Genomic DNA, 23,516 nt, shown 5'->3' with positions numbered 1-23,516 from the left:
GTGGCGTTCTAAAATTATGACATTACAATGTGGACTTTACATTGAAACACACTGCAGTGCATTACCGCGGCAGAGAAATGGCAGTTCGAGTATTGGGGTTTGTTTCTCTCATGCTTGTGAACTTCTTAAATGTTTTCTTCGTGATCACTCATTTTAGCTCCCGACAGCACCATGAAACTGTAAGATCGCAAAGAAAAACAATGTGTACCATCCCAACATAAAAACAAAAACAATCAAATTCTTAAAGGGTGGAAGATGACTGTTTCTTGGGACTCGTTAAGTTTACTTTTTGCAAATTACTATTCGTGTGCTGCTTGAATAACAGCGGCCCTTGCACATTGTGCAGTGTATAGACGAATTTCATTTCAAGGGACTTGGAGTACTGCGGGTGTCAGGGGAAGCATCTCCAGTGTACCCCAAGCGTAGTGCGCTTTGCCCTCCACCCTCAACCCCCAGCCTTGCAGCCCTGCGCTTTTTCACATTCTCCATTATGATAAAGAACATTGTCCCGAGCTTGGGAGAGAAATGGACTATGCAGAAGGAGCTGCCTCCCCAGGGTGTGTTTAGCTGCTGGTGTATCAAATGCAGAAATGGGTGGCATCAAGAGCCCCACGCTCTGAAACATCTTTTGCGCACTGGTTGGTCACACGACAGAAAGTGTGAGCAGGTGATTCCCCAACACTTGAACCACTCTTTAGAGACCTGGCTTTGATTAATGTGGCGTTCGCTAGTCATGGCCATATCCCACCATTTGCGTTAAAGGAGATCGGAAGGTGCACCGTGCAGGGTATTTTAAAGGCCATGAATTGATGCTACAGCATGTCGCCCCCAATGGAACAAAGAAAGTGAAGCATGCATCCTACAAGTCTGGGTATTTGCATTATACGGAAGACGGGCCAACCGTCCACGGAGACGGTTTCTACTGTAGTTGATGAGTAGCTTTACCAAGCCAGCTGCTGTGCAGAGTTTGCTCAGCTTTTGGTCCAGCGCCTGCATCCATCCTTCACACCATCATTCACAAGGCACATTCGTGTAGGTGTTTGTTTATCTCGTTAGACTAGCATGATTACTATTCCAAACAAAAGAAGCACAACGACAAAGAAGAGTATAAGACAAGTTTCAGCGAAAAGTGAAATGTATGAAACTCTTGCACTAAAATAAAGTCAGCAGTGCATGCCCAGGAAAGAGGGAACAATGAACAATATGCTCAGGAGCGGGAACTAGGGGGGCGTAGTAACCCCCAAACCGGCCCAAGCGTGGTACAGGCCCCCGGGCCTCGCCCTGGAAGTGATTGTGGTCTGGCCAATGGACCGACCAATCCAACCCTGCTGGAACGTGCAACTGTCTAAGATCTGCTGATGGTGACACTCTGCCCAGGTCTTCCGAGAACCGGCCTTTTGATCTCCTGAGGAGAGTCCACCACCAATGCTTGCTTCCTTTTTCATGACTACTTGAGCCTTGACAAAAGTGTCTAGCTTTGTGGCCTCCAGAGGCTGTTCTTGGATGGCCCAGTTATCTCCGCAATACCATTTTAAAATAAATAAAATGCCTATGCAGAAATGGGCCTCACCTGCGAGGACTGGAGCAGGAGGAAAGAAGTGTGCTTCCCTCGGCAGGCTGTAGTTACTGCCGGGTTTCCTGAAACAAGGCCAATCAGTGAGGGCAGGATGCAGAAACTGTTTGTATTTGCTGATTCTGCTGCTGCTTGGCAGTGTGTGCTTGTGATGGGAACAACTTCAGGATTTAATGACCCGCTCGCTCCTCTTTTCTGTAATGGCCGGGGCCGACAACACCAGCCAGCCTCAATCGATCCAGACTTCAGTGTCAGTGCGTGCCCATAGCCTGAAGGAGGGCACACCGCACGTGCGCCCATGGGCCTGGCTGGCGCCAGCAGCACCGGCACCACCCGGGGTGGGGGAAGGTAATAAAGCAACAAATGTTGCTAATTTATCTGCCAATTGCCCTGCCCTGCCCTGCCTGAGGGCCGAGGCCAGGCCTGTTTCTTGGCCCGGACGAGGTGGACAACTGCCTGGGGCGCAATAGCCCCAGGGGTGCAGTTGCCCCGGTCCCTGGAGCCTCTGGAGGGGATTGAATTCCCCAGTTTGTGGGGCAGCGCATTGACGTGGGGAAAGCTCCGCAGGTCAGGTGCTGGCGCTGCCCCTTCCAACTGTAATGTCACGTAGTACAATAGTACTACATGACATTACAGAAGTCAGAGGCTCCCTCTGACCACTTTTGCGCCACTTGGAGTGGGGGCATAAGCATACCAATAAAAACACTTTAGGTCCCACTGCAGCTAAAACCAACCCCTTCCATCACAGGAAACTGCTAATGGTGGCCCATTAGTCACAAAATGGTTTCGTGCTGGCATTGAGATGGGAGGGGAGGTGCAGTAGGCTGTGGGGAGTGTGCGTGCCTTGCAGGGACGCAACGTGAGCCCCGACCCGTTTGGGCCCATGTTGCGTCCCTGCAAGCCAAGAAAATGGCCAAAATAATAGTTTAAAGCAGCACTATTTCTTTCATGCTGCTTCTTTTCCAAACTATATATCAATTACACTTTAAACCACTTCCATAGCAATGGTGATGAGTTACTTCACTATGCGGATAATAGTTTTGACCAGTGCTGCTGAGTAAATATTCTTTAAGCTACGAACCGGTTTATTTATTTATCTATCCAATGTTTGTCGGATACCTGCAGGTACCCCACAAACATTGCATGAATAAATAAATAATCCTGGTCCATGTATCCTTACAAAAGTCAAGACTTTACTGTATCAAAGCATAACCCTTGATTCCCATTCAAAGAATGGTAAAGTGATTGTTTATTGGGTTCAGGTGTCTCCTTGTCATTGCCCTTTTGGCTTAGGTTGCCTCCAAACCCCCTTCAGCATCTTGTGTTCTTTGTTGGTTGTATATACTGCATCCTGTGCCATATTCATGGTCTCTTGGTTGGTGTGCCCAGTCCTCATTATTAGCAGCCTAAGTTGGACTGGGGCATAAAACTTTCTTGGGCACCAGTGAAAAAGTGGCCCACCGTTGCAAAAGGCAATTCATTCCTTGTGTGACAGACTGTTTGACTTTGGGTAGGAGTTCCTTAACGGTGTAGTTTGGGGAGTGGCGCGCGGGGTGCGGCGGGAGTGGAGCGCGGGGTGCGGTGGGAGTGGCGCATGGGATGGGGTGCGGGGGGGGGCACTTTCCTAGTGTTTTGCCCTGGGCACCAAATGGACTAGAAATTGCCCTGGCTGATGCCACAGCCTGCAGCAGTTCCAGTGGTAGAATGGACATTCATTTGTATAATGTTAGCAAACAAACGTGTTACACATGTATTCTAGCACTGTGAACTGCTGGTGCAGCGCCCCCTAGAGGCTGACTGACGTCAGGCAGCCGCCTGGGCTGCCTGACTCATAGACCGGCCCTGGCGTGTACAATGGATCCCTATGGGATCCACCTGCTTTATGCATTTGCGACAATGTGGGTTAAAATGAAACAGCTTCAAACAGACCATCTGAAAGTCAGAATGGCACTGTACCCAGAGAATGTTGTCCGTAATTGGTTCTGTCATATGCAAGGTGCATTTACAGGGCATACTAGATGTGCATCTGAGTGACTGCTGTGGCTGTGCATGTGATTGCTTCATGGTCTTAGTGGTGTGGGCCATTTGATGATTGGTAGGAAGGCTGTGAAAGTGTAGGTGTGTTGTAAATCTTTACAGATTTGGATGGTTGCAAAGTATGTAAACAGTTCTGATGTCTAAGGCCTTTATTGAGGGGGTATTGACCTTGTGCATGCTCTGTCTTTAGCGACAGATGAGGTCTGATGCACTGTACTCCATACCTGGGTGTTTTTATGTTTGGCTGCTTATATGAGCTAAGAGGCAAAAGCACACTGGCATTCCATAAGCTGTTGGCAGCCTGTTGGTTGAATGACTGACTGCGACTGATTGCAGATATGTTTGTGGGTATGTATCTTCCAGAATAGGAATGAGATATGTGTAAAGATTCCAGGTCATTCATGGATTAATGATAGTGATAGCAGCTATCATAGGATATGTGATGTCCAACCCTGCAACCATGCACTGCCCTATATTATTCAAAGAATTGACCAGCGTTCAGTTCTGTTTAGTATAAAGGAGGGCAGATTATTTGTCTGTTCCTTCATTCTGGAGTCACTATGCATTTATCCAAGTATGCATGTTTGTATGTATGAATTGTGAGAAGCCCTGGAGGTGTTTTGAGGAGACTCCAGGGAATACTCACAGAACCACCTTGTATGGACCCACTCCCCAAATGAGTTTGAAGCCCTTACCAGGGAGACCCAGATTCCTGGAGAGATGAAACAAGCACTTTGCAGGAAACAATGGAATCCACATGATACTCGTTGCATCTCTTCTGCTACTGTTATATGTAAATCCATGGCATCATGACAGTTAGATCAAAGAGCAAAGGAGATGTTGCATGAGCTCTGGATGCCTGTGCTCAACAATGATGAATGTTTGAGACTTTCTGCCTGCAGGTTTAATCACAAAGGATACCAATTTACCAGTTTATTGTCTCAGGGCAGCCCATTCCTTCTTCCAGGATAAATGATATTACAGGTTTACTGCTAATTAGCATGGGGTGCACATTAAGAGTTTGGGAAGCTTACCACGAGTTTTTCCAATTTGCAATTTACACTCTGTGGAATCAGAAGACCTGAGACTGCTCCACACAGTGATATAGAGTAGCAGGAAGTGGATAATGGGACACAAGATGAGAGATGGGCCAGATGACAGCTTGGCAAGGCCCACTAAGTCCAAAGTGAGGTGAAGTGCACCCAGAGGCAGCAACGAATCCCAGCCCTACCCAATTACAGGATGCAGGTGCAGCCCCTCATTCAGAGGTCTGGTAAGGAGAAGCTGGCAGTGTTGGGGGCAGGAGGGGAGAAGGAACAGGAGGAGGTGGTAACAATAGGAGGTGATGGTGGTAGAGATGAGGAGGTGATAACCTCAGCAGGCGAAAGGGGTACAGAAGAGGAATTGGTAGCAGCTGGAGGTGTGCATGGTGCAAAGGAAAGGTTGGTGGTAACATAAGGCGATGACGTTGGTAAAAATGACGAGGAGGTAGGGACATCAGAAGGTGAATGTGACAAAAGGAGTAGGAGGACACAACACCAGATGTGAAGAGTAGGATTAAGCTGAAAGAGGAAGGACCCCCCCCCCCCCCACTGCGGACAGAAAGGAAGGAACAAGGAGGCTGTGTTGGTCCACAGCAAACTGGGGAAGTGGGAGGATGAATGATATTGAGCAAAGTAGAATAGAGGAGGAATAGTCAGGGCAAAGAAGGGTGGAAATCCTGAGTGTTATGGGAGAAGGGGGACAGGCCCTCAGATTTAGTGGGTCATAAGAAGTGGAGGTGGCATCTGCTGGCTCCAGCTCCCCACAATGGAAACGACGCTTCTACATCATCAACTGGGAGAGTTCACTATAATTCTATATGGAGAGTTTGGTGGAAGCAGGATCAACAGCGGAGTTGGGAAACCCATGCGAACCCACAAGAGAGGAGAACTACAGGGATTGTGAGGGGTTGGGAACCCCTGGGAATCCCACAGTACTACTGGGAAGTGAGACAGTAGCACACCCATCGGTGGAGACTTGGGTTTTCCTTTCAGCATTGCTCTCTAGTTGAAATCCTTTTTGCATGTTTGGGGTGGAAATAAACCCTTTGAACTATACTACATGAGCCCAGACTTGTGTGCATCCCATGAAGGCCTTGTGACAATATGGATATATGTATTTATGAATGTATTCTGACAGGGTAGCGAAAAAACTGATGGATATTGTCATTGTTCAGGAACCCACAATAACTTTTTTGGACAGTTCCAGGTGTGGAGGTCTACCACCTGTGCTGGTCAGTCCATGTGATAACCCAGGTCCTTGTTTTCAGGTTGCAGTTTTGCAGGGTTCTCGTACTGTGGTTGGGCAAGGTTTGGTTGTTCTGCGGCTGGTGTTCTCTGGGCTTCAGTGAGGTTACACGTCTCCTCCAGCAAGGCCCTGCAGTGGGCATGTTCCTCCAGGAGTGCCTCACTCCTCTGGCTTTGAGGATGGGGCCTCAGGTGTTCACCATTGGTTGCCCTCCCCCCTGCTCGAGGGTCCCCACTGACCCTCTCTAGAGTACTCTCCCTGACCCTCTGTCAGAGTGCAGCATCTTGTACCTCATCTGCGCTTAGCTTGTCACGGTTCACATCATACCCTGCATGCCAGAGCTTAACCTCCAACCCAAAGGCAGTCTAAATGCCCACCTTAGGGTGTGGTAGGTTTTGTGTCAGAGAATAGTGCTGTACCTGAAGCAAGGCTCTGGGGAAAATAGAGTGTCTGCACTTTAGTGCAAGAAAAAATACAACCCCTTAGTACCTGACAGTCTTACTATTGAGAGGGGGCATGAAAAAGTACAGCGACAGTGGGCGAGTGTTGAACCAGTGATTATTGAAACCGATTGGTAAGTTGAGTGTATATCAGTATAATGGCCAGACGACCCTATTGCTCAGTTGTGTAAGTCGCTTTCCCCATATAAACAAAAAACTTTGAAATACCACATGCAGTGGGTCAAAGACACAACTGGCAAAATGGTCCCGCCGTGGCCTCAAGAAGGAACACACTTGAAATATCAGCTGCAACATATGCACATATATCTACATGCCACACCCAGAGTACACAAATTAAAAAGCAGACTATGCATACTAGAGTTGTGGAAAATGTTTGAGGGAGAGGAACAAAGAAAGAAAGAGAATACAGGTAGAAGAGAAGATGAGGGGTGTGTGAGGCCCACAGCGCCTCACCCCCACCGCAACCATGTCCTCCGTATTCGACCGTGTCAGGATTATATTCATCGCAAGCTGCTGCAGGTTATAGCAATCCTAAAATTGTGCCCCCGGAAGCAGGAGGTGAGGTAAAGGAAAGAGAAAAGGAAAGCGATGTCAAAGTACATTAGCAGCACAATTAGAGAATGACAAATGACGCTGCTTAGAAGCACAGCTAAAGGAAGCAAGTGAGGAGTTGAAGAGAGTGAAGAACTTAAGGGGAGGAGACAAAGAGGCTGCAGTGACACCAGAAACATGGGTGGGGGACAAATATTGTTTAAAGCAGACAGACAGAAAATGACAACGGCAATGTAAAGGCTCTGGAGAGAGAGGATGAGCAGGAGAGAAGGAGAGAAGAGTATAGGGGAGAAGTGAATACTAGCATTAGTAGAAGGGTGATAGGGGAAGAGAAAGAGAAGGAAGTGTGAGGGGGACCACAGATGACGTTAGCAGAAACATAATAGATGAAATTGAAAGAGGAGTGTATGTGAGCGGAGGGATTTGCAGCAAAGTGCAGGGAGGAAGAGAGGATGAGGAGGAAGAGTGGGAGGATGAAGAGGCCGATGAGGAAGAGGAGGTGGAACAAGCCCTTCAACTAAGTGAGCCCGAAAGAATAGAAGACCCTTTAATAGATTTGCGCGACGAGGAAATATTGCGGAGTGCAGAGCCATCATTTTGGATCTCCTCCCAGTAAATACAGGTAGGAAAACACTGTATATCAATAGATTGAGGAACTTGCCAGGCCATCGAGCAAGCCACATAACAGCAGTGCCGAAAGGGACAATGGGCACAGTGGCGCCGGGACGAAAGTCAGGGCTGACACAGGTACCATTGCACCAAAAGGGGAAGGAACTTGCACAACATATTCTGTGGCCCGATGCAGATAAGAACAACTTGGTGACTGTCTTACCATCATTGACAGCTGGGGCATAGAAGTGGATTTGCGAGCTTGCAAAAAGAACAGCGGGTATGACGTTTGCACTAGAGGACATAACAAGCGTACTTGTCTCAATACTTGGGGAGCAGGCAGATGATGTATGGAAAAGGGCAGGTTATCGAGATGTGATGGCACAGAATAACACACACAACTGCAGAGCGGGCATTTGGAGGGCACTGAGGGGGCAATATCCATACACATCAGGCATGAGTGCAGTTATGATATGCAAATGAAAATAGAGGAGGACCCAGCAGCATATATCAAAGAAATACCACGACGGTCTCCCTGAAGATGTACAGAAACAGCTAAAGAATATTGTAAGGATTGAGATGAAACCATGGCCCGGGATACAGATGAACATTGTCCACTGTTGTCAATGAGACAGAAGGAGAAGAGAAATAAGGTAGAAGAAAGGAAAAGAGGGGAAGCTAAATTAGTGCAGAAGAAATTGTCAAAAATAACAGTAGAAGGAGCGATAATAAAGACACCGATGTAGGGGAGAACATTATGAGCAGGAATATCAACAGCAGGGGATGAATAGTTATTCAGGAGGGAGAGGAGAGAGTAACTATTACCCCAGGTGAAGGGGGTATGCACCAAAGGGAAGAGGATATGGATTTGGTGGTGGATACATAGGAGAGTTTGGTGAAATGGAACCACGATTTGGAAATTTTGCACAACAGTGTTGGACGTGGGGGAAAACAGGGCATTACGCACAATCATGTAGGAGCAGAGGGGCAGTGAACGATCGATGGCAGCAGCCCGGCCTAAGAGGGAGGCCTTAGAACCCCCCACAATATTATGCACAGGGACAGCAAGCAGAGGACACATAAGAACGACCCAAGCAGCAGCCATTACAACAAAATAACACACAATAACAACAACAACCACAGATGCACCAGACACCTCAGCATAAATCAGCCCAAATACAACAGCTGAAACAGCCACAAGCATGACAACAATTACAAACACTGAATCCATTACAAATGCAAATACAACCGTCTGGACAATAGGACAGAAACATGTTGCCACAGACGATAGTCCCTGTGATAGGGGGAGCATCGGTGGGAACAGGGAAAATCAGTTTCCCCCAATAGGACAGCCCACCTTCCTCTAGACGTTCTCCTCTCTTGGCTTCTACACATGATCCTTTCCCTACCCGACATTTCCCTCAACAATAATTCCTGTTGTTGTTTCTTCCTAATCCCTTCCTTTTTAACAACGCCTTGTCTCTTCAAGTTTCTCCTCTTCCATCTTTCCCCTGTCTTGTTCGCTCTCTCTTGACAGGTATTCCCCCTCCTCTTTTAACCCTTCTTTCTCTTCATGAAGTCTCCCCTTGCTATCTTTCCCCTTTTATCTTGTGCTTCTGCATGTTGGCTCTTCTTCCTGTTCTCTCTTCCGTCTAAGTGTCCTTCATGCTACTCTTCTGGGGATCTCTGTCCTGCTAATTGTACTTCTCTGCCATTTCCAAGCCCCACTCACACCCACCACCACTCTTCTCCCTCCTATTTCATCTGTTCACCAGGTGATTTCTTCTTTTCCTACTTCCTTTATTTTGACAATTTCCGGGTCCTCTACTTCATCCATCCTTCATTCTCTTTCCATCCCATCTACTGTCCATTCAGCAGGACAACGGCTCTGTCGTCCTGCCCTACTTTTGTGCTCCTTTCCTCTGGGCTCCCTTGTGACAGCTTCGATTGGTCCACCTGTGTCAGACAACTGCTCAAAGACTATGATTGGTGTGTACCATCTGCCCTTCCTCCCTACAATCCTAGTGACAAGGATTTAAAATGGATTCCACTTGTGGCTCTGCAGCCTTTGGTTCGAAAAATCAAGCTGTGAGTTCTTGAAGTCAAGCTATGAAAGGGCTGCCTGAGTTCCGCTACTTACCGTGACTCTGACCATGCACTCTATTCTGCTCTGTCCCCTAGCTTCTGGCCTGTGACACTGTCAAAAAACATAGTACGGTAAGACATGAAACATGTGCAAATGCTGGAAGGAAGTGCAATAGAATGAACCATTTGATTCTTCTCATGTTATTGTATTGGCCCACTGATTAGGCATGGAGGAAAGTAAGTAATGGGGGCCTCCTGTGGCAAAATGTACCCGCAGCTTCTCAAACATGGCCTTTTTCATTAAACATTGATGAGTTCTAATTACCCGCAACTGATGATCACCAAGGGATGGAATGGTTCAAACTTCATGTACCCTGGCCAGGGTTTCCTTCAGACCCTAAGTTGCAGGGCTATATGTCGGTATATATGCATGACCTGGGAAAATCATAATTTCCACACATGTTGTCACACAAGACAGATTCGTTTTTGCACTTTTACAGTGGGATCTGAAATGAAGAGCTAGATTTAAATGTTACATTTCAAAATGCACCCAGAATGTTGTATATCAGTTTGAATAAAATAGTACATTAAAAAACATATATACACCTGAGACCTAGGCTCCATTCATGAAAGATTAAATGCTATTCACTCACATATGCTTAGTGTTTTTTTTTAATTAATCACTCTTCTCTTTTCGATAAAGATAGATCACAGATGTGCTTCTGAGTTGATAATTTGCAAGTCTTAGATTGAATTCGTAATTGGTGAATCAGGTATCATCTCCAAGCTGGTCACAATCAGAAGGTTTCTGAATAGCTAATGACGGCTTCTCTGCATATGTTGCTTTTATTGTTTATCTGCAAGGTTTGCAATGAGTCTTGTCAAAGAATGTTATATTAGCATGAAATTGAAATTGAGTTGAGTAACTCCTAAATCTAAACACCTGAGAAATTCATGGAACATTACTCCATTATTTTATCTGCCTTATTTGCCAGTACCGAAGTCTTGATCTTTCCTTTGTTTCTGGCATTTTCCACCAGTGTATAAACATACAACGAAGTCTGTGATTTTCTCAAGTTAAGACCTTAACTGCATTCTTTTATAGCTTCGTAGGTACCTGAAACATGGGGATCCTCCTTGCCCTCTGTCTCCTGTCTCTCCTTTCTGTGAATTTAATGCAAGCTACGAAGATTCCTCCAGAACATCTGGCATACATCGTGAAGCAGTAAGTAACAGCAACTAAGCTGAGGAATGGAAAATACTTCCTGGAATTTGAGCAGATGGGTTTTTATTTATTTGTGATAGGGGAAGTAAAGTACTAAGGTGTGTGGGGCCAGAGGGAGATAGGTTAGTAGGGTTCTTGAAAGCCATAGGCATGGGAGTCCCATTTCCCAAAACAACCAGTGGCAAGACAATTCCTTGCTGGTTCACTGATTATATGCATTTATGCATTAGGAATTCTGAAGAGCTGGTTCAATATGAATACAATACAAAACCGCAGCGAATCTCAACTACTGGTAAATGCTTACCACGATATACCACAGAACAATCACCCACACAGACGAAAAATTACTTTGGAGATCTCAAATATCAAAATCAGCATCATGAAAGGTTACTTTGCAAAACAATGTCATGCCCCCATCAAATCCTTGCACAGGAGTCATTCAAATAAAGAACTCCTTCGGTCGTGCTTAATTAAACCACCATCCCCACTTCCCTTCTCTGGGAAAGCATAATAGACTCAGAAATCACTTTTAAACAATAGATTTGTCCCCAAATACCTTCCAGCACTCGAGGTGTATATAAAGGTACAAATAGTATTCCCGATGGGATCCTGTATTCAATGTACATATATCTTTATGCATTCCTATAATGGATAAATTACAACCCACCAACATCTATTGGATATGTATAAGAAAAACATGGTTTAAGAACTAGGATGCACTCAATGCTCTATTTATTTTGTTTTATATTAAATTTTTTGTTAAAATGTGGAACTTAACATCTACATTATTTTTGACACGTATTATCATAGGACAACATCACAGGATCGTCAAAAAACAATTTAACCACAAAGAAAATTAACATCATAAAATGTTTGTTTAAACATAGTTAACATAAATTTAAAAAAACAATACATAATCACAAACATCAATAACCATAAAACAATTTTAAAATATATTTTTATTTAATATCAGACACAATATAATTTGATTTCAATTCCATCCCTGTTTCTAAACCAGACAGACTTATTTCAAATAAGGGCAACACATCTTCCCAAGTCTTCACCAGGGTCAGTGATTGTTCAATTAGTGATCGAGCTGGGTCCCAGAGTGATATGCTGAATAATTCATAGGCTTACATTAGTATGACTGGTACGTAATTATGTACAATGTTAATTAAAGGTAGGGCAATCAGAAATTAAATTAACATGGTCATCATTTTATTTGACTTTATCAAACCAAATGTAAGAGATGGGAGACGGAATATTTCTGAGTTGAAAGAAATCTTTAACTTTCATAGTGTTGTAGCCATGGTTGAATTTTCTGTCTGCCATTTATTCAAATTAATTTTCATTAAGTCCTCCTTCTTAATCTAAATCTAGAGATAAGGCACATACTTGCATAACATTATATTTTCATTTAAATATAGAAAAATATTTCCCCAAGAAGATAATTGATGCTACTGACCTTATTGGAATAATTCACACATAAGTTATATATAGCATTGTTTAACTGTGAAATTGGACATTAAAAAAGATGCTTCTCCTTGCTCTTAATGAGGAATGTGGATGTTGTAGTTCTGATTATGAATTCTATTTGTCCTGCGACCACCAGTACTCCAAACTGCTAACCTGGGCTCTGTTCTGTCAATTCACTGCTGATAGCACTTGTGTCTGCTTGTTATTGGCATGATCCAATGCAGGGGGGGCCTATCTAGGACAAAATGCAGTCTTTGTTTATTATAAAATATTAGATCTTTGAAGTTTAGATCATTTGCTTTCAGGGACGTCATTTCTCCAAAATGCCAGGGGTAGCGGGTAACCTTGCCGGGAGCCGAACCTGCAACTTGCAGATCACATGCACATTGCAGCAGCGAGCGCTGAACCCACTGAGCTATCTTACCAGTTATAGCAATGAGAAAACCAGCAACTCCAGAAACAAAGAGCCACATTCTGCTGGCCATAGCCCAGGAGCCTCAATTTCTAAAAGAAGAAAATAGAAAAATGTAGGGTTTTTTTAGAGGCAGCAAGGGAGACCTCAGGGGTCGCAGGTGCAATCCCTGGTGCCCCCTAAATGACGTCCCTGTTTGTTTACCTATTAAAGCTAAAATAAGTGGCATTCGGGAACTGTGTACTCTTTGTTGCAGCAACATTTTATTTTTTGTTCCTTTAAATCATCTGAAGCATCTTCCCGCCATATGTTACCATGCAATTAAGTTGCCTAAATTGATGGTTTCATTATAGTGCTAATATAACGTGTTGATTTTGGTCAACATATTGAGATGCTGGTTAATCTAATTCTTTCTATGTGGCATTTATGGAAAGGATCATTACAACAAATTAGACATATATTAACCACTCTTCATAACTTTAAGGGTCCCATTCCAAGAAATGGTTTTACATTCTAGGTTGGATGTACACATCATTAAAATCCGGCAATTTTATTAAATGTATTCATGCACTTTGATGATTACCATCACATACATTTCAAAGCATGATTGCATCACCTAATTCCACATACATTGCAAAGTCAAGTGTGTTAATGTACCTAAGTATCTTAGAATTATCTTAGAATGGACAGAGACAACATGAGTTAATTGGTGGCCTCTGTAATAATGTCCCACGTGCAGTATTATCAATATTTCACTTTTCTTTTTTAAAACCTTTAAATGACCACATGCAAATCTCAGTAACTCCTTTCCTGCGCTTCCAAACCTACCAATAATTGCTAATATTTTCTTATTGTTCTTTTAACGTTAGTGCTTTGTTGCAAAAAGGTTGTCACACATGTTATTATGTTTTCTGATTCTTTTGGTTGCTTTGCTGTCAATAATGGAACTCGTTTATAGTACCACACTCTTTGTATTGATGAAACATTTAGATTAATCTCTTACCATTAACCATGATTTCATAGTTTCTGCTCCGTTACATTAGCACCCTGGACGGGAATGCTGGCCAATCAGGATGCTCGGAAAGCAGGCTGGATTCTCTGTTACAAGCCCGCGTTCCAGGCAGGCTGAGAGCTGCTGGTGTGCGCTTCCCTTCCATGCTCCTCCCGCCCATCCCCGCTCTGCCCTCACCTATTAGCAACCATGTAGTTCATATGCAGGTGCTAAGAGTGTTTAATTTAAAAAGAAAGAAACTTACCTTGCAGTGCCACACAGCACTGTAAGGTAAGTTTCTTGATTTAAAAATAAACACCATTATCACCCATGTGGGAAACTACACAGGGGCTAATGGTGAAATGACCCTCATGGGCGGGCTGATCCTGTCGGTAATGGCATCGCCGCCCACGTTAAGGGACCCTCACTTTGCTTGGGCCCTTAGCTTGGGTGGCAGGCTGTTACGAACAGTTCCAGCCCACCGCTGCCGGTCATATCGCCTCAGTAATCTTCTTTCAAGGTTACGTTTCTTCTTAATATAAGTATCTGTGCAGATGGCAGATTGTCTTTAAGTGCTCTTAATGTGGTGTTTCCGTCAGTTTGTTTCAGGAGAAATGTTACATACCTTTTGACATCCTTCTATCTAAAGTAAATGTTCAAATCTTTAATCATTTTAAAATGCAGATTGTTGCCTAAGTCATCAAGCCACATAAATAAAAATAAAAATTATAGCAGCTATACACTCACCACCAACTGTCTCACTATTTTGAAATTCTTAGAAGAAATATGGTGGCCCAAATGCTACCAAATTTCAACATATTTTACTCTCTACATTTTGGTTCCTGGTTTTGAAATGGAATCAACTGCTTCAGCAGAGGTTTAGGAGCTTCAAGAAGTAGGTGTAGAGGATGTAAGCACATGTTTTGGATTCAGTGGTACACTTATCCCTTCTCTAATGGTTATTGACAGAGCTCTGGTGTATCTCCTTTCAAGCCAATCTCTCAACACAGCTCAATCTGGCAACGTCTCATTGGACCACAGCTTTTTTTTTAGGATCATCCTGTCACTTGAACACTTCTGCATCTACTATGAGTGAGTGAGTGAGCAAGTGAGTGAGTGAGTGAGTTAATGTGGGTATTTATATACAGCTCACTGCAGAGTTAACCACTTCCTTGCCATCTATTCTTACACTATCACTCATGCTCCATGTAGAGAGAACTCTTCCATAATTATCACCAACAAAGAGTTCAGCTGAAAGGACCTGGAAAACCACCTGATTCTTTTCCAAATGTTCAGTGCCTGATCTTTCTGTAGCTCAGTGATTCTAAAACAGAATTCTGACTCCTCAATGCCAAGCCTCACCAAACTTTGTGTGGCACTAATATGCAGAGCCTAAAACCAAGGTGACCCTCATCTCAGACAGAATACTAGGTACCCTAATATGATCTGCAGTCAGTGTCTCATATGACTCTCTTTGTCAATTCTGATGGCTGGCCCCATTCAGCTGGCCAAAGGACAAACTGGTGAAAGGTGGAAAAACATAAAGTCACTACTCATCTATGTAGAATCACTTTATGTCCCCATTCGCCATCAGTTTGTGAGAGAAAAGGACAAAGAGTAGTTACACCCTTCCCTCACAGAAATGACAAGTTTCTTTTTCTTTTTGATTGTTACCTAATTAGCCAATGTCAGTATAATTTATGAGTCGGTTGCAAAAAAATTGTTATGAGTTTTCATAGCTCTTAGCAATCAAGAATGACTAATGTATCAAGAAATGGAATCAATCATACAAGAACTCCACTTTTTTTATTTGACCCAGTTCAATTCAATTTGTAAAAAAAGTTAACCCTCAGCAAACAAAATGGGTAAAACATGTCAAATATATTATATCACATTCCAATACTCCACTTATTAAAACAATATAAAATTAAATTAAAACTTTGAGGGTTTAAGCACTGTCAGATTTATTTATGTATGTATTGTTTTTTTATTGTTTTCTCTTAAAATACTGTTTCAAAGCGCCCACAGGCGCTAGGAGCGAACAAGGGAGTGAAATACAAAACAAATGACAATATTGAAAAAAACAGTGGGGGAAGCGGATGAAAGGACGATCCTACTATGTCTTGTGAGTATTCAGAGTGTGGAAGTGAAACAAGGAAGAGATTAGAGGGGGTAGGTGCTGGGGAATCCAAGCTCATGGGTGAGCCAAAGATGAATTGCTGTGGTTGTTGAGTGCTACACGGCCAGGAGCGACATTAGGAGTAAGTGCAAACCTCCAGGGCGGAGGGAGTTCCAAGGCAAGTGCTGAGGCTAGACAGGAGCTGGGCCGATTGGGTGTGGAAGGTCAGGGACCCCAAGGATGCATAAAGGCCCTGGACACCAATAACAGCAACTGTGGGATTAGCAGAAGAGGAAGAAGGGAGGACGGAGGTAAAGGGGATAGTCTTGAGGAGCTTCTGGAATTTAAGAAAGTCCTTCTCAAGGCGCAGAGTCAGGGGAGGCTGTTCCAAAGGAGGGAGCCAGCTGAGGAAAGCGATCAACCATCTACCCTCTGTTTTGAAAAACGCTTTACACTCAAAGAGTTGGTTCCAGAGGAACGTAGTGATCTAGATGGAGAGTAATTAGTAAGATAAAGTTGAAAATAGTGTGGTCCCAGGGCCCAGACAGCCTTGTGGATGATGCAGAGGGATTTGAATTTAATCTGTGCAGCAACCGGGAGCCATTGAATACTTTTTAGGGCAGGAGAGATGCGGTCCTTGAGTTTACGGCCAAGGATAAGACTTGCTGCCCTAGCCTGGATTAGCTGGAGGTGTCGCAGAGTGTAAGAAGGTAGATTCAGGAGGAGGCTATTGTAATAGTGATGCCTAGAAAGAACCAGGGCTCGGGTAACATTGAGCCTCTCGGGGAATGTGAGAAAGGGGATAATTCCTTTGAAAAGGAAGAGCTCAAAGTGGGTCTTCTTGGCAATGTCAAGAGTGTGAGGGAGGAAGGAGATAGAGGAGTCAAAAATGACTCCATGGTTTCTGGCTTCAGAAGAAGGAGCATGGGGAGAGCCCAAGTGAAGGGAAGAAGAAGGGGCAGGGGTCCAGATGGGAAGGATCTCTGTCTTGCTGGCATTGAGGCAGAGATTGTTGGAGGTGCATCAGGACTGGTTGGCAGATAGGCAGTCAGGGATGATGGAGGGTACAAGAGGATCAGCAGGAAGTTTGAAAAAGAGCTGTGTGTCATCTGTGTAACACTGGATGTTGGGGAAGGAGGAGATGAGGCATGCAAGCAGAGCTAGGTAGATGTTAAAGAGCCAAGGGGAGAGGATAGAGCCCTGGGGGACATCACAGGTGGAGAAGGAAGTAGGAGAGGAGAAGGTGCCCCTGATGATTTAAGAATATCGGTCAGTTAGGAAAGATGTCTGCCAGTCGGGTGCCTGTTCCGAGATACCAAGGGTATCACAGAGCCTTTGTATGAGAACGGAATGGTTGTATCAAAGGCTGAGGAGCGATCTAGAAAGATGCGGACAGCTGGGGCATTGGAGCAGATCTTTTGGCAAAAGCTTTCCAGGTATATTGTAATCGAGCCAAAGTACAATGATCAGTCACTGTAAGAAGAAAGTACAGAGATGGGTGGCAGTGTCAAAGATCAAGAGCTTAAAGAACAGGCATTGTGCCCTTCTTATACTTAATCAAATATAGGGAATACAAATAAAAGGAAGTGTATAAGGGGCTCGACTTCATTTGGACAATTAGAACAATACATTGGATGAGGTTCTTTAATATTCCATTTTGAGATGGTGGAGTTCAAGCCCACACAGGTAACCATCAATTTTGTTACGATTAGTCGATGTTTAACATATGGTGACATAAAAAGATAGGACTAGGGCCCGGAACAAAAGAACTTGATTCATGAAATCTGTTCAAAGTCTTGTTCCTCTCAACATCTAACCATTCAAAGGAGGCCAGTGGTATGTAAGTGGACGGACTTATCCCATAATTCACCATCTCTGTGAAATCTTTCAGAATCATTGTGGACAGCAAGCTATCTTTTCAGAAACAGATAGCTAAAACGACCTAAATGGGCTTGCATCAAATCACCCTACTTCGCAAGATCAAACCCTTCCTGCTGCCCCAGGACTTCCGAATGGCAGTGCAGGCTCTTATTGTCTCTCACATAGATGGGGAAACACCCTCCAGCAGGGCTCCCAGCCACACAGCTGGCCCAGTTAAGGCAGCATACCATGCAGTGGTGCACCTCTCACCAAGGATTTCAAGTTCAACCACATGTCCTCCACCCTATGCAATCTGCCATGGTTAGCCTTAAATCCTAAATTCCTGTTAAAAAAATCCTGTATTAACCAAAAGATTCCCCGGACTAGCACACTACCTTACCTTGCGGCTCAGTTAAATGCCTCCTCAGAATCACAACAGACGTGCAGTAGGATCATTTCCAGACACAAGGCTACATAGACTCGCAAGGAGAAAACTAGACAACATTAATGTTCCTGCTGCGCCGTGGTCCTATGGAATTCCATACCTGTAACAACCCAAACTGGTCCATCCATCCTGCTCAAGAAAGAGCTTAAAACCTGGCTATTGAAGGCAACATGTTTTCATTGCATAGACTCCGAGGATACTCAACAGCCGTAAGGAAACTATCTGCAACTCAACACAGTGCCAACGTGTTAATTGTTTCATGTACACACACAGTACTGTGTTAATGTCTTCCCCTCAACACTCTTTTATGGTAATGTTACCCTAATTATGAGGTACACCGCTCTTCTGCTTCCAAGCTAGGTTTGCACTGTATAAATATAATAGTGACAAATATAATAAAAATATATATGTATTTTACTTTGCAGCCAAATATTTGATTTAAAAAAGGACATTTAAGTCATTGGACAAAAGCACCAAAACTAGAGAGCTCTCAACTGCCAAATTGCCTGCCCATTGCTCTTCCCCATTGTTAGCGGCCCGCTCCCTTGTATCTCTTCTTTCATGACTGCACTTTCTCGTAAGACTTATAAAAGTGCTCTATTGCTTCTTGAAGCAAGGTCTGTGCTCAATAAATACAATAATATTGATAATAATAATAATAATAACAACAACAACAACAACAACAACAACAACAACAACAACAACAACAACTATAGCCTTTCACAATGGCATGTGGAAAACCAGAAATAATGTACTCATGTATAGGCGGCCTTACGTTGCGAGGTCCTGTCCTCATGAGTATTCTTGCTTCCTGCCTATTGATTTACACGCGCACGGGTGCGCGACCGACCCCGTCACAGCGCAGCTACACCTGTGCCTTTTGTGCCTCTTGTGTACCACTCGCCACTCCCTTTGCTCCTCTTGGCTCGTTGGTTGGGTGACGGTGTCTTGGTTCCGTCAGGCAGGCTCCAGGAGGAAGACTGTTGGATAGCATAATGAGATGAGTCGCTATGCTAGAACTGAATGGCAGATGTCCAGGAAACCTACCGATGAGTTACACATTCAGGAGGGGTGTCTATGGCTCTACTATCCATTATGCTATAGTAGATTGTTCTTTTTATCCAAGTATTGCCGATTTGCATATTATGCACGGAGTGGAGAGTGATAACTCTCCTTTAGAGTTATCATTTTACTTTCATGGACTTGCCCCGGGTCTAGATACTACGGACAAGAGTGTAAAGGTTCAATAAGCTTCTAAATACAGTCCAGAGGCTATGGAAACCTGTACACAGGCGCAGATGAAATATCAGGGATTACCTCGTTCATCATTGAAGCTAATAATGAAACGTGGGACCTAGTTAGCAATTTTGAGTATTTGACAGCAATATAAGTAACATAATGCTAATCAACTATGCCTCCCAGTCTAATGAGTCAGCATCTGTTGCTACACATTATAAAAAGCTACTGAAGAATAAAACAAATAGTTACATCAAGAAGCAATGGGATATTTTTGCACGTGTGTCAGTCACAGAACATTCTGAACTCTTTTGGAAACTGGTCGCTAAAGGCTTGGCAGATGAGAGAGGAGTAAGAGAAGGCTCAATCACACAAGAGCAATGGACATCTAATTTCCAGGAGATTTATTATGATCCCCTATTTGGGGGGATCCAATGCGTCGTTCAGGAGTAATAATGATCATGTTAAATTTTCCCAGGAGGAGATAAGGGTGGCTATTTCCTCTCTCAAAAAAGATTTTTGAAAGGTTATTCGAAGCTCTTATATAGTCAGATGTGGTTCAAAAGTCCTGGAGGCACGGTGTAATATTCCCAATATTTAAAAATGCCACTGAGAGGAAACCCCTACAGCTATAGGGGCATTTCCTTATTGGATAATGACATCAAAATGTTCTCAAAATGCATAAGAGTGGAGGAGTGGGCACAGGACAATAATATTCCAAAACCTTTTCAGTCCGGCTTTAGACAGGGTTACAGTATAGCTGATCTTTGTTTTCTTTTGAATACATAATTCAAGAAATATTGTGGGTTTAGGGGAGGAAGAATTTAGACAGTATTTCTAGATCTTGCAAAGGCGTGCAAGGTGGCCTGCTGTAGCCAGTTCAAGTGAGTTATGTGGATTGTGATGAATTCGGTGGAGTCACCACTGATCCCCATCCAAAAATCTCCTCCCATGTGGCCAGGGAATGTTAGACGCTACCTGATCTTGACCGTTGTGGGGGTGGTTTTGTGAGGGAGGATCACATGGGAGGAGAAGGCTGTTGGGGGGATGTGATGACCCCATTTGGAGAAACAAGGTATTCTTCCCTTCCTAGAGATGAAGACCTCATCATTCCTGAATGCTTTAAGACTTGTTGTCACTTTTTCAAGTTCCCCTCATTGTAAGATCCAAAAACCCCATCCTACAAAATAATCTGAACATAACACTAGTCATACCTCATATACACAAAAAACATCTCCTGTCGCTAATGATTTTTATTTAAACAAAGATCCAAAACCATGTTACTCTAAAAGATCCTAAATTCCTATGCACTCCAACTTCCATAAAGCCTCAAGTACTGAGACGAGGAAGAGGAAGACAGAGTCAATGTGGATTGTAGGGAACACCAAACTAAACGTGCAGACTAGTTTTTATAATGGAAATCAGCTATGCAGGACCTTTAAACATGGTGAATATTTGCAATTGAGAAGTGGAGGTGAAGGAAAGAGATGCAGTGCGGGCGAAGCAGTAAGCAGAACTGAAGGCAGAAGCAGACACAGGGAAACGGACCGCACTGAGAGAAGCAACTGTTTGGAAGAATAACTTACCAGAGAGGCATGAGACTGGGAGAGGCACATCAGATGCCTTGGAGGGACCGCTGGAAGACCAGCAGCAGCAGCGGGCTGTTGGAGACATGGGGCCTAATAACGAGTCTGGCGGTAGCCGTGCCGGTAAAACCGGCAGGCTGCCGCTGGACTTGTGGGGATTAACCAGCTCCAGACTTGCCGGAATCACTGGGGCATTACGGCCCCGGTGGTAAAGAGCCGGAATTCCGTTACTCCCCATTCCGTGGAGACCCATAGGACTCCATGGTAATGGGGACAGTGGAAACACCGGCACCATGCGGTAATGGTGGCAGTGTAACACCATGCGGCCACATAATTTGGAGTAAGCCATTCTGGAAAACAGTGCTGGTATGGTTTTACCGGCACCGTTAAATCCAGACCGGCCAACTCGTAATGAGGGCCATGGTCTTGTTGAGCAGCAACAGTTCTACTGGCAGAGGAATGCTGAGCAGGCGAGAGAACTGAATGGGGGTCTGCAACGCATCAACCTGCTGCAATCCGGAAACACCATCAAACATTTGTGAGTCTGTCCATAGGTGCTGGGGGCCCTGAGGTGTGCCTAAAGGCATATGAACATTTGAACACTTATTTTGAATATGGACCAAGTAACTTAGAAAGCCAGCATTTACACAGATCCTCTTGTAAGAGAAGCGAATATGGGGCAAGTTGAAGTAAATGTTATCAACAGCAAATGAACATTAATGAAGAAGTTGAAAGGCAACCTTGCACAAGTCTCCATATTTGAGATGTCAATTTGAGGAACATTGGAACAAGCATTGCCACAAGCAAATACATATCACTGAAGAAGTTCATAGACAGAACTTGTACAAGTCTCCATATATCAGATGTAAATATGGGGACAGTTGGAACAAGTAGTACCTAAAGTCAATGCAGGATAAACAGTGATTACAACTGTGATATACTGAAAGAGAACATTGTAGGAAGTCCTGGTGAAAGAACCACATCAGGCAGTGAGTCTTTGGGAGAAAGATACCTGGCAGGGGAGTATACCAGGTAACCTATTTTGAATAGGAGAAAGAGAACCTTATAAGAAGTCCTGGTGAAAGAAGCACATCAGGTAATGAAACTTTGGGAGAAAAGATACCTGGCAGCAGAGCATGCCAAGGGATCTGCAAAAACCTAGAAGGATTCCTGGCAGGGGAGTATGCCAGGAAAGCATCCTTAAGAAACCGATGTGTGAAAAATAAATTTCTACTAATCGTGAGGAATCACTGTTTGAATAGACACTTTTGCCATTCTTGTCATCCTTAAAAAGTTGTTGGGCGAGTGCTTTTGTGCTAAGGAATCTGCTTCTGCCTTATTGAAACCAACGTTACCTCCTGCTGCATACACTCCGGCATTGCGAGCTGTCAAGGGGCTCTTGCTGGGAACGTTCACTTCACTTCCTGGAGGAGGTGGAGCTGCCCTGCGGGCACGTGACTAAGCATGTGACCTTTCCATTACTTCAAGAGGCAGACACAACCACCCGAGCGGCGAGTGCTTTTGTGCTAAGGAATCTGCTTCTGCCTTATTGAAACAAACGTTACCTCCTGCTGCATACACTCTGGCATTGCGAGCCGTCAAGGGGCTCTTGCTGGGAACGTTCACTTCACTTCCTGGAGGAGGTGGAGCTGCCCTGTGGGCACGTGACTAAGCACGTGACCTTTCCATTACTTCAAGAGGCAGACACAACCGCCCGAGCGGCGAGTGCTTTTGTGCTAAGGAATCTGCTTCTGCCTTATTGAAATGAACGTTACCTCCTGCTGCATACATTCCCGCATTGCGAGCCATCAAGGGGCTCTTGCTGGGAACGTTCACTTCACTTCCTGGAGGAGGTGGAGCTGCTCTGTGGGCACGTGACTAAGCACGAGACCTTTCCATTACTTCAAGAGGCAGACACAACCGCCCGAGCGGCGAGTGCTTTTGTGCTAAGGAATCTGCTTCTGCCTTATTGAAACGAACGTTACCTCCTGCTGTATACACTCCGGCATTGCGAGCCGTCAAGGGGCTCTTGCTGGGAACGTTCACTTCACTTCCTGGAGGAGGTGGAGCTGACCTGCGGGCACGTGACTAAGCACGTGACCTTTCCATTACTTCAAGAGGCAGACACAATCACCCTTGCGGCGTTAAGCCCGACTGGGGTAAAGGCCGGTGACTGTTGTGCGACTGTTTGGCGCTGGTGGCACTATTATTGGATGGGAGACTGCGGAGGTTTATCCTCTTTGATCCCCTCCGGTCGCTCTGTGTACCAGCGAAAACTGATAAGGGTTTTGAGTGAGCACCTTTATTCATACAGGTGAGACAGTATAATAGTCTGTTGTCATCAGCATTTGTTAAGTTCAGGGCATCTTTATAGGAGTGGTTGTATTGCGGTGTTGATCCAAGATAATGGCAAAAACAAAGTCTGTGAAATCCCGGTATGACTTGCGCAAAGGCAAGGCCGGGAACACGGATAATCCATCATCCAAAGGGACAAAGAATGGAACACCAAATGGGGCGGGTGGTGTCACAGATAAAGGTACTATTCCAGCAATGTTTGGGA

At 44.4% G+C, this 23,516-nt stretch overlaps 1 protein-coding gene across 1 annotated transcript in view; it reads left to right on the top strand.

Annotated features, from left to right (window-relative positions):
• LOC138521516 (uncharacterized) overlaps positions 1-23,516 on the top strand; it is a 63,662-nt gene that overhangs the window by 5,288 nt on the left and 34,858 nt on the right. The window contains exon 2 of the mRNA XM_069634414.1: positions 10,712-10,831. Within this exon, the coding sequence (XP_069490515.1) occupies positions 10,731-10,831 (101 nt within the window). The 5' untranslated portion in view covers positions 10,712-10,730. The remainder of the gene's footprint in view (positions 1-10,711; positions 10,832-23,516) is intronic.

The sequence above is a fragment of the Ambystoma mexicanum genome, chromosome 13 (genome assembly GCF_040938575.1).
Source record: "Ambystoma mexicanum isolate Mex_15411 chromosome 13, UKY_AmexF1_1, whole genome shotgun sequence".
Lineage (NCBI taxonomy): Eukaryota > Metazoa > Chordata > Amphibia > Caudata > Ambystomatidae > Ambystoma > Ambystoma mexicanum.
This window is presented reverse-complemented; position numbering and strand designations above follow the sequence as displayed.